Source organism: Hypanus sabinus, chromosome 7 (assembly GCF_030144855.1).
Source record: "Hypanus sabinus isolate sHypSab1 chromosome 7, sHypSab1.hap1, whole genome shotgun sequence".
In the NCBI taxonomy this organism is placed as follows: domain Eukaryota; kingdom Metazoa; phylum Chordata; class Chondrichthyes; order Myliobatiformes; family Dasyatidae; genus Hypanus; species Hypanus sabinus.
Genome location: NC_082712.1, coordinates 89,532,971 through 89,544,894, shown reverse-complemented (window position 1 = coordinate 89,544,894; position 11,924 = coordinate 89,532,971). Strand labels below are relative to the sequence as shown.

The window sequence follows — 11,924 nt, the reverse complement described above, 5'->3', positions numbered from 1 at the left end:
ATTGAATCCCCAACGCTGACGCTCTAATAGCATTATGATAATCGGTACTTGCCATCCACCAATTTTCCTGTCATCTGCAAACTGCATGGAGATCCAAATCATTAATGCATACTCCTGACGAGGGGTTTCGGCCCGTAACGTCATCACTACCTCCTCTCATAGATGCTGAGCCTGCTGAGTTCTGCCAGCATTTTGTCTTTTATGCATACTTATTTCTCGTGTTTTAATGTATTTAAGTGATGCCATTGAATTTAAAGAGCTCTGAGTCTATGAAGGGTGGCAGTCAATGGGAAGGCGAGCTCCTTGTTCGATCCAGTATACCTTTAATCTCTGTTATAATATGCAACTTGCATTTCATTATTGCCCGCACTCTGATTATTTTTGCTCGGCGCTAGGCCTCGTTGCCGTGGTGATGGTCCGCGGTCGCGGAGCTGATGACGCTGACGCCGGTGGCGCGGACAGATGAGGTGTGAAGCAGGGGGGTCCGTAGTGAGGGAGATGGCGGCGGCGGTAGCACCCGGGCGAGGTTGGCGGCTGTTGGACCGCGTGTGTGTGTTGCTGCGGCGCGGCAGCAGTTCGGAGAGCGGGGAAGAGGCGGTGCTCGAGGGGCAGCACTTGGCCGACATCGTCCGGCAGCTGAAGGGGCAGCGGCTGCTACAGACCGAGGTGTTGATGTGCATGTGTCCCCTTCCCCCTTCCTCAACAAGCTCTGCACGCCCCCTTCCCCAACCCGTGCTCGTCTCCTCTCGGGGGCGCGCTTGTACCCCTTATTCCACCTTTGTACTCCCCCTCCCGACACTCTCTCAAGGGCACGCTCAGTACCCCCGGGGAGGGACTCCCCCCCCCCCCCCCCCAACCGTGCCATTACCCCGGGCAGATGCACTCTTTCCCCTCGCCACTGCCCCTTAGGGTGTGTTCAATCACCCCTGTGCCTCCTACTCAGGCTGTGCTTGCCCCCCCTCAACCAGAAAGTGTCATATACATCCTTCAGGAGAGGGGGTAAACTTGCTCAACTCCCCCTATCACTGTGCCAGTGCCATGCTTGCCCCATGCTTTCCACACTGAAACGATCTTTCTGATAGGCATACCCACACTTACTTGTGCTTCCATGTGACGCTGAACCTCAGTAGTGTACTCGTTCTGTCGACATGCCTGCATACCCTCCCCACCGTCCCGCAAACCCCAACCCAGCCCCGCGCATGCGTCCACCCCCGAACCCGTTTGTTTAACCTTTGTTTTAACCCGCAGAACCTGTCTGATGTGGGAGCTCTGATTGGCATCAGCAACACCCGGCTCGCCTCCATCAGGACCAGGTGAGAGGCAGGCTCGAAGTCACTATCCTCGGGATCCTCAGCAAGCCAGGCAGTGCTTGAGAGGAGCAGGCTAGACTGTTCCAGGGCTTTTAAATATGAGAATAAAAGACCATACCATAAGATATAGCAGCAGAATTGGGTCATTTGATCTATTGAGTCTGCTCCACCATTTCATCATGGCTGATCCATTTTTCCTCTCAGCCCCCATCTCCTGCCTTCTTCCCTTATTTCTTCATTCCCTGACTAATCAAGAATCTGTCAACCTCTGCCTTAAATATACACACAGACTTGGCCTCCACAGCCTCCTGTGGCAACAAATGCCAGTTTCACCACGCTCTGGCTAAAGAAATTCCTCATCTCTGTTCTAAAAGGGATCTCTGTTCACCTCTATTCTGAAACTGTGTCTTCTGGTTTTGGACACCCCCACCTTAGGAAACATTGTCTCCACATCCACTCTATCGAGGCCTGCTCACTGGTGACACATGGAAAGGGAACTCCTTTCGGACTCAGGCTGACCTACAGAGGATGGGGAGGAGGTCTGGCCCCTGCACAGGTAGCACACATGCCCACCAGTGTGTGTCCTGGTGCTTGTGAACCAAAACCCCACCTAGGGTAAATAGCCCCACTGCCTTGTGGGCAGCCATGGGAGAGATGAAGGCTACGGGAGTAAATCCAGACAAAAAATCTGGAGTGGAGCTCCTTCGGCAGCTGGATGTCACTGAACACCCTGCTGGCAGCTCCTGCAGCCAAGCTGGTGCCAAACATTTCGCTTCGCTTTCCTTTGGACTACACTGGTGAGGCCAAGGGGGGTCATTCCATGTCCTTAATGACTGGGTATCCCTAGCTCTCCATACCTTCTGCCTAGGTGTGCCCTGGAGAGGTCACCCCACTGCTGCTATTTCTATTGTCATTTGAAACAGTCGATGCTATCACTGCAAATGTTTGCAAGAAAATTTAACTTTTTAACATCCTTGTAAACGTCCTCTGCACTCATTCCAGCAAAGTAATTCCATAACCCTAGAATTTGTTTCCTTTCAAGTGTTTATCCATTTCCCTTTTGAGCACTCTGATTTTGTTTCCTTCTATTGAAAAGCAATTTCAGATGCTATTTCCAAACCCTCAGGAAAGAAATGGCTTCTCATTTTGTTTTAATTGGGAGGCTCTTCTGAGCTGTGTCCTCCTGTTTGATATTTTCATTGTATTCTCAGTGTACTGATCTGGTTCCTTATGGTTGTTATACCCGGGGGGGGGGGGGGGGTGGTAATGGGAACAAGCTCCCACATGCTCCCAATGGTGTGCGTCTCAAATAGCCTCTGATAACCACATAGCTCCTGGTCTCCATGTGTGGCTTAGCTACAAAGCCCAGCAGAACCGTTTCTACCAACAGGAGAAGGGGAAACAACAGGTCACTTTGTCCAAACCAGTCACTTTGGGTAGATCGGGGTGCTCAACTAGTGGTTTACGGCAGGTCTCACCATTGTAGAGGAGGCCACATCAGGCCATGACCTTGGCAGATTTGCAGGTGAAGTGTTGCTTAGAATTAAGGAATTGAGCTATGGAGAGAAGTTGAGCAGGTTCTTCATCATTACGTGCCGTGTTGTATACATAGGCGATCGTGGTCTTTCCGTGACCTTGATTGTTCTTGACAAATTGTTCTATGGAAGTGCTGTGCCATTGCTGCCTTCTTGGCAGTGTCTACAAGATGGGTGACCCCAGCCATTATCAATACTCCTCAGAGATTGTCTGGTGTCAGTGGTCACATAACCAGGACTTGTGATATACACCAGCTCCTCATACAACCATCCACCTCCTGCACCCATGGCTTCACGTGACCATGATCGGGTGGGAAGGGGCACTAAGCAGGTGCTACACCTTGCCCAAGGGTGACCTGCTGGCTAGCGGAGGGGAGGAGTGCTTTACACCTCCTTTGGTAGAGATGTATCTCCACCCTGTCACCCCAAGCAGGTTGGGACTTTATTTATTGGAGTCTAAGAGACTGAGCAGTGATGTTATAGAGACACGGTGGTGCTAGAAAGTTTGTGAACCTTGTAGAACCTTCTCTGTTTCTACATAAATATGACCTAAAATGTGATCAGAACTTCACAAAGGCCTAAAACTAGATAAAGAGAACCCAATTAAATAAATAACACAAAAACATGCCATTTATTCATTGAGGTAAAAGATCCAATTTTGCATGCATTTGTTGGAAAAAGTATGTGATTTTTGGGGTAATGCCTTCTGCAAAAGCTATTTTGGAGTGAGGTGTTCCAGTCATTGAGATGAGATTGGAGGTGTAGGTTGTCAGGTTACTGACAGAGCCTGCTCTTCTCGAGAAATATCTATTTATGTGCATTGTGCATTATGCCTCGATCAAGAAGAATTGTAGAGATGCATGAAGCGGGAAAAGACTACAGAAGCATTTCTAAAGACCTGAGCGTGCATCAGTCCACAGTAAGAGTAATTGTCTACAAATGGAGGCAATTCAGTACAATCACACAATGCAATGCAATGCTAATGCAATGCAATGCTAAAGGAGGTGAAAAAGAATCCAAGGGTAACAGCAAGAGACCTGCATAAATCTATAGAACTTGCTAAAATCTCTGTTTATGTGTCCGCTATAAGAAAAACGTTGAATAAGAATGGTGTTCATGGAGGGACACCACAGAGGAAACCACTATTCTCCAAAAACACATTGCTGCACATTGTAAATTTGCAAAATGCCACTTGGATGTTCCACAGTGCTTCTGGGGCAATGCTCTGTGAACAGATGAGATGAAAATTGAACTTTTTGGCAGAAGTGCACACTGCTATGTTTGGAGGAAAAAGGGCACTGCACACCAGCACTAAAACCTCATCCCAATTGTGAAGCATGGTCGAAGGAGCATCATGGTTTGAGGCTGCTTTACTGCCTCAAGGCCTGGATATCTTGCAATCGTTGAGGTAACAATGAATTCAAAATTGTATCAAGATATTTTACAAGAGAATGTCACGCTAGCAGTCTGACATCTGAAGCTTAATAGAAGTTGGATAATGTAAAAAGACAATGATCCGAAAGATGAGTAAATCAACAGAATGGCTTAAAAAGAAGAAACTTTATATTTTGGAATGGCCAAGTCAAAGTCCTGACCTTAATCTTATCGAAATGTTGTGGAAGGACCTGAAGCTAGCAGTTCATGCTATGAAGCCCACCAACATCCCAGAGCTGAAGCAGTTTTGTAAGGAGGAATGGCCTGAAATTCCTCCGAGCCGATGTGCAGGACTGATCGACAGTTACCAGAAACGTTTGGTTGAAGTTATTGCTGCACAAGGTCACACCAGTTACTGAGAGCATATGTTCACTTACTTTTTCCAACAAATACATGTAATATTGGATCATTTTTCTCAATAAATAAATGAACAAGTCTAATGTTTTATGTGTTACGTATTTAATTAGGTTCTCCTTATTTAGTTTTAGAACTTGCGTGAAGATGTGATCACATTTTAGGTCATGTTAATGCAGAAATAGAGAAAATTTTACAGGGTTCACAAACTTTCTAGCACCACTGTACATAAATTTATGACTGGCTTAGGTAGAGTAATGTGCATTGTATTTTTCCCAGCATTCAGGGAAACCAGAAACTAGAGGTCATGGGTGTATGGTGAAAGCAAGAGACTGAGAACATAAGTTTAATAGGAATATGAGAGGAAAGTTTTACCCTTAGAGAGTCATCCATATAGAATGAGCCATCAGAAGAAGTTGGTGAGGCAGGTACATTAAAAGACGCTTGGACAAGTACAGATGAACAGGAAAGGTATGGTTAAATCAAGGCCCAACTTTATTTGCCATTTACTTCTATTAAGATGGCAGTGGTGAATCTCAGTGACTTCTGGCCGATGAAACAAGGAAAGCAACTAAATACTTTGTTTGATCATCCCAAACGATAGTCTGTAACTCCCCTGAATTGGCTGATGGCAGTGTAGAATTGCATCAGTATGTTCTGGAGAAGGATTGCATTTTACAAAGAAGCTGGAATAAATGTGGCCCTCCTTTGTGAGAATTGCAAGAGCACCCATTGAGGGGGTGTCAGTAGACCCAGGAAGTGGGAGAGAGAGAGAGATGCTGAATAGACTCAGAAAGTGGGAGAGAGAGAAATGTGCCGAAGAGCACGTTCCACCCGGGATGCAAAATAAGGCGACAGTGACTATTGTCTCATGGAGACCACGTGAAAAGCCCTCGGGCAAGGTGGGCTGGTTGAGAGAGAGACTGCATCATCACAACCTGATTGACACCTGCGACCCCATGAGGAAGTATAAAGGAGAGTCTCAGGGGGACAGCCCTCAGACGCACTAAGAAGACACAAGAGTGATCCCGCAGCAGCGGGAAGCCATTCTGAAGGAAGCCACGTGTGTTAGATTCCGGGATTGGAATTTGTGGCTGGAATCACGGAAAACCACTTTTAACAAACATCGGGGAGAGGGAACCAACACTCCCCCGTTTTCACGGAAGATTCATCAAGACCCGGCAAGTTTTTTTTCTCTTCTCCCCCAATCTCTCTCTCTCGGTCACTCCACGTGAAACCCAGCGATTCCCAAAAGGCTGAAGCCTGCAGACTTCTGAGTGACTTTTATATTTCCAACGGACAATCTATTAACTCCTAGACAACAGTAGAGCTCACTTCTTAATGATGATTATTACTATGCCCGCGCTTTAGATTGAGTATTGACGACATGCATATCTGAATGTTTGTATTAACCTTACTTTTGTGCCCCTTTATAAATAAAAACGTTTGAAAATAGTGACATCAGACTTCAACGGACCTCTCTATCTTTGCTGGTAAGTTATCCAGTTACGGGATATGTAACAAATGTGGGCCAATGGGACTAGCTTAGATGCGCATCTTGGTTGAAATGGACCTCTCCCTAGAGGCCGGTCCCGCAAGACGTCCTGTTTTCAGTCGGTGCTGATTATTTTCTATGTCTTTCATCCTCACAGGTTTGAAGGTGTTTGCCTGCTGGCACTGTTGGTGGCTGACAGCCCCACTGACGTATTCCAGGACCAATGCATCTCCTGGCTTCGGGCAGTGCAGCACATCATCCAAGTAAGCAGTGGACTGCATTCTACTCATTTACATCTGCCTGCCCCCAGATGGGGTGGGGGGGGGAGCGTGAGAATAAAGTCCAGTTACTAGCTTTCTATTAACCTCTGCTTCTCTTGCAGTCCCAGGATCCTCAGACAACAGTGGAGCTGGCGGTCTGGGTACTGCACGACCTGCTGAGGTATTCATCCCAGCTTCCCGAGCTGGCCCGGGAGGTGTCCATGAACCACATCCCCAGCCTGGTAACCTCACTGCTGGCGCTGAAGCCCGAGGTGAGTAACAGCGTCATTGCATCACATAGCACGGAAACGGGCCTTTTGGTCCAACTTGTTGATGCCAGCCAAGGTGCCCACTGAAGTTGGTTTCGTGTTGGAATCAGATTTATTATCTATAAAGATTAGCATACATCAAAACATCCAGTGAAATATGTCATTTTGCGTCAAATGAAATCAGCAAAGATTTTGCTGGGTTGTCATGCTTTTGGTGCCAACATAGCATGCCCACAATTCACTAGCCCTAGCTATATGTCTGTGGAGTGTGTGAGGAAACCTACATGATCATGGGGAGAATGTATAAATTCCTTGAAGAGGAGTTTGAGTCCGGCGCAGGAGTTGAATCCCGGACTGCTGTAAAGTGTTGCTCTAACTGGTATACTGCCACGCCATAGGATGTGAAATTTGTTGTCCTGTGGCTGCAGTACGGTCCAAAGAAAACCATAGTTTATAGCAATGAAGTAGAACTCCTACATTCTGAGCATTTATTTACTTAGATTTATTTATCACATGTACATCAAAACCCACAGTGATATACGCCGTTTGTGTTAACATCCAACATGACCGAAGGATGTGCGAGGGCAGCCCGCAAAAGACACTAGATATTCTGGTGCCACAGTATTCAGCAAAACAACATAAGCAGCAACAACAAAAACAACATAAGCAAGTCAGTGACAGCACAACAAACATGAAGAAATCTGCAGATGCTGGAAATTCAAGCAACACGCACAAAATGCTGGTGGAGCACAGCAGGCCAGGCAGCATCTATAAGAAGAAGCACTGTCGATGTTTCGGGCTGAGACCCTTCGTTAGGACTAACTGGAAGGAGAGATACTAAGAAATTTGAAAGTAGTGGGGGTAGGGGGAAATGCAAAATGATAGGAGAAGACCGGAGGGGATGGGATGAAGCTAAGAGCTGGAAAGGATCCAACGGGATCCCACTACCCAGTACATCTTTCCCTCTCCCCCACCTTTCTGCTTTCCGCAGGGATCACTCCGTGCACAATTCCCTTGTCCACTCGTCCCCCACATCCCTTCCCACCGATCTCCCTCCTGGCACTTATCCTTGTAAACGGAATAAGTGCTACACCTGCCCTTACACTTCCTCCTTCACCACCATTCAGGGCCCCAGACAGTCCTTCCAGGTGAGGCGACACTTCACCTGTGAGTCGGCTGGTGTGGTATACTGTGTCCGGTGCTCCCAGTGTGGCCTTTTATGTATTGGTGAGACCCGATGCAAACTGGGAGACCGTTTCACTGAACACCTATGCTCGGTCCGCTAGAGAAAGCAGGATCTCCCAGTGGCCACACATTCTAATTCCACGTCCCATTCCCATTCTGATATGTCTATCCATGGCCTCCTCTACCGTCAAAATGAATCCAAACTCAGGATTGTGAACAACACCTTATATACCGGCTGGGTAGCCTCCAACCTGATGGCATGAACATTGACTTCTCTAATTTCTGTTAATTCCCCTTCTTACCCTATCCCTGACATATTTAGTTTTTTTTTCTCTCTCTGCCCATCACTCTGCCTGTTTTCCATCTCCCTCTGGTGCTTCCCCCCCCCCCCCCCCCATTCTTTCTCCCGAGGCCTCCTGTCCCATGATCCTTTCCCTTCTCCACCTCTGTATCACTTTCGCCAATCACCTTTCCAGCTCTTAGCTTCATCCCACCCGCTCCGGTCTTCTCCCATTATTTCGCATTTCCCCCTACCCCCACTACTTTCAAATCTCTTAATATCTCTCCTTTCAGTTAGTCCTGATGAAGGGTCTCGGCCCGAAACGTGGACAGTGCTTCTCCCTATAGATGCTGCCTGGCCTGCTGTGTTCCACCAGCATTTTGTGAGTGTTGACAGCACAGCAAGTCCCTTTTCCGGCCCTCCTCTCCCCCCCCATCACCCAGACAGGCCTCCATTGCCTTGACCCCTTGGTTAGGCCACCTCCAGTCTTGGATTCTTAGACTTGCAGATATCAGCTTTCCAGTTTCATTCCAGGAAACCAATGATGGGTTTAACGTCTGAAATGCGCAAGTGCAGTACTGTCACTGCAAATTGGTCAGGGGGTGGGGGGGGGGTGGTCATACAACCAGAGGTGGCTTGGATTGCAGAAACATAAGTTGCATCGGAAGCCACTCAGCCCATCAGAAAGTGCTCTTTGAAAGAACTGTATAAACGAATGCCGCTCTTAAGGTCAGCCCATACCGAGCAGATTTTAAATGCACTGGGAGCTCCTTTCACCCCCACTTTCAGGAAGTGTTCCAGAGTCCTGTTGTGACAGAACAAAGTCACCAGAGAGACATTGAAGCTGGTGGAGATACAATCTTTATTCAGCAAAGCAAGCAGGCATCGTACTGGAGACACTGTTGGAAGAAGAGGCCTCCTAACAAAATATTACATTTTACATGCTAAAAATCAAGGATAGTGGCAGGACAATTCTATAGTTACAATGTATCCACAATGCTTCCTTTCAATTACATATAATGTTCAATACATGAATGCAGCCAAAGGAGATAGCATTACTCTGGGACCAATGTGCAAAGCACACAGCACAAAGCATACATAGATGAAAGATACAGACACTCAAGAGTCCAAACTCAAGCCATCCATCCAATGGCACAGAAATCTACAGCCAACCACAAAACAGCTTGCCTTCTGCTGAGCGAACACTGGGGGTCAGCACCGACTCCAGCCTGCAGTGCTGCTGGTAGCTGAAGGCCCTGAATCCATTTCAAGTACCTAGATTTCACACCAACAGTCCAGGCACCCAAAATGAATTTTAGGCTACGTCCACACTACGCCTGATAAATCAGCAACCAAAGCTTTTTCTCTTCGTTTTTACCCTCCGTCCACACTAAAACGGCGTTTTCATCCCCCGAAAATGGAGCTTTTCAGAAACGCCCTCCAGAGTGTGTAAATTTGAAAATGCTGGATTGGCTAGAGCAGTGTGAACGGGGTAACCGGGGAAATCTAAAAACGCTGTCATGACATGCCAGAACAGATGTTGACGGCAACGCACCATTTCATTGTTTTCTTGAATGCAACCTAACAATTTCAGAACAGACGGTAACGAGACTGAAGCTGGAAGAGTTAGAAATGTACTCACCAAATACTTTGACCCATAACTTACTGAATGAATAAGTATACTCACTTTGCCCTGTTTTCTGTCCTTGCTCGTATGAAGGTGGTTTACCTATTTATGCAAGTACTTCTCTGACAATAGATGTGTAACAGCCTATTGTAACATTGTATGGAAATACAAAATAATACTGATGGAGACATGTTTTATACATTTAACAAGGGGCTTTATCAATGCAACAGAGTTTGTCAGTTTTTCAATGTTCGTTGTCAGCTGGGTCATACTGTCCTTGGACTCCCTGTCGGTTGCCTCCACACGCTCCAGCATTTGTTTTTTTTTAGTTTCAAGTCCTCCTGCGTGAAAGCCAACAGTTGTTTGTCATTTAAGTTTTTCTAGTCTGTAACTGGACAAACGCGCACCAACTTTTTCACGGCGAGATTCGGCACCAAACATGTTGCTTGTTTTCGGTAGATGTGTCCTGCGCATGCGCAGTAGGAGGAGATTTGCTGAAATATCCGTTTCACTGTGGATAGAGATATTTTCAAAAATGCTCAGTGTGGACGCCTATCGTTTTTATGCGAAACCGGCATTTTCAAAATTATCCAGTCTACTGTGGATGTAGCCTTAATCTCCCCTGCCTCTGAGCTACATTCATGCATATGCAGACATCACGGATTAATGGGATGTTCCTGTTTTGCAGTCAACCCCAGCCTGTAGCTACATTGTTCTGAGCTGCATTTTAAATTAAATCTGCAGTCTGAGTTCTGATCTGAGGACTGGTTGCTGTTGAAATTACTATTTGCTATATTTCATAACAGCAGAAGACACTGTATAACAAGTCCCATAGTTGAGCTGTCAAATCATGAAGTGCACAAGCTTTCCATCACAGACTCATTTACATTCTCCTCAGGTTGCGGAAGATGTATTTTAGCTGTGTTGGTGCATGGTGGTGTTCCGGATTCTATGTCTGTTGGAAACGTTTTGTGAACTCCAGCTCCAGTTTTTGGACGTTATCCGCTCTGCCATCCAGTGGGAATTGTTTAACCACGCCATAAGTGTCCTGACCTTTTGTAAGTGGCCAGGATGCTGTAAGTGTGATATCTGTTTGTGCCTCTGTTAAGTGTGACTGTTCTGTTTGTGCCTAACCCTCTGTGTCCTCGCTAGTGCCATGTTGCTGCCATGGACGGGATAAAGACCTGCATGACCTTCTACTCTCGGGCCTGTGGATCGCTGAGGGTAAGGAACATCCTGATCTGTTGGTGCTGGAGTCGGTTGTCAGATGGTTTTGTTTGAAGGTGAAATGCATCTCTATTTAGTTTTACAAGGTCTTCGCTGGGTCAGAATCTTTGAACTCTTCCCATCTAACGCTTTTTTCGGGTGTACCCACACCACAAAGACTGTAGCAGTTCAAGGTTGCAGCTTGCCACCACCTTCTCAAAGGCAGCTAAGAGTAGGCAATAAAACCTTGGCTCCGCCTGTAAAGTTTGAATGAATATTCAAAACAAAAAAAAATTAACAGCACATTTATAACTTCATTCCCTTGGGTAGTGTCTCTTGGGAGGTATTTGGGTTTAAATCTCTGTACAAAGTTGAAATTTTCCCCACAGGCTGAATGGAGAAGTTTTGAGTAGTATGACGTATGGGTACAGGACACGTGATGTTTAAAATGGTCACAGTATGATACTGGGTTACAGAACTGGTGAGGTTGCGCGTCACTGCATAACACCGGATACAGTAGTGGTAGCGATTGGTCTGTCAGTTAATAACACTGGTGCAGGACTGGTGGGAATGGGTCTGTTACTAATACTGGGGTACTGTACTGGTGGGGACGGGTCTGTCACTAATACTGGGGTACCTTACCGCTGGGGACAGATTTGTCAATGCGTAACACTGGGGTACAGTACTGGTGAGGATGGGTCTGTCACTGTATAACACTGGGGCACAGTACCATTAGGGATGGGTTTATCACTGTTTAACACTGGGCTGGGGTAGAGTACTGCTGGTGTCTGGTCTATCACTGTAACTTGATGGTATAGTACTGGTGGGGACGAGTTTGTAACCAACGTCGGTACAGTACTGGTAGGGACAGGTCTATTATTATAATACTGGGGTATAGTACTGCAGGATGCTGGTCTGACATTGTAACGTAAGTGTAGTACTAGTGGGGACGGGTTTGTGACTGTAATA

At 46.6% G+C, this 11,924-nt stretch overlaps 1 protein-coding gene across 1 annotated transcript in view; it reads left to right on the top strand.

The window, feature by feature from the left end:
• The first annotated feature begins 457 nt into the window (after positions 1 to 457).
• The window catches only part of pelp1 (proline, glutamate and leucine rich protein 1), a 55,685-nt gene continuing 44,218 nt past the window's right edge, over positions 458 to 11,924 (top strand). Inside the window, exons 1-5 of the mRNA XM_059975132.1 lie at positions 458 to 666; positions 1,249 to 1,313; positions 6,286 to 6,391; positions 6,511 to 6,660; positions 10,902 to 10,973. Of these exons, the coding sequence (XP_059831115.1) occupies positions 463 to 666; positions 1,249 to 1,313; positions 6,286 to 6,391; positions 6,511 to 6,660; positions 10,902 to 10,973 (597 nt within the window). The 5' untranslated portion in view covers positions 458 to 462. The remainder of the gene's footprint in view (positions 667 to 1,248; positions 1,314 to 6,285; positions 6,392 to 6,510; positions 6,661 to 10,901; positions 10,974 to 11,924) is intronic.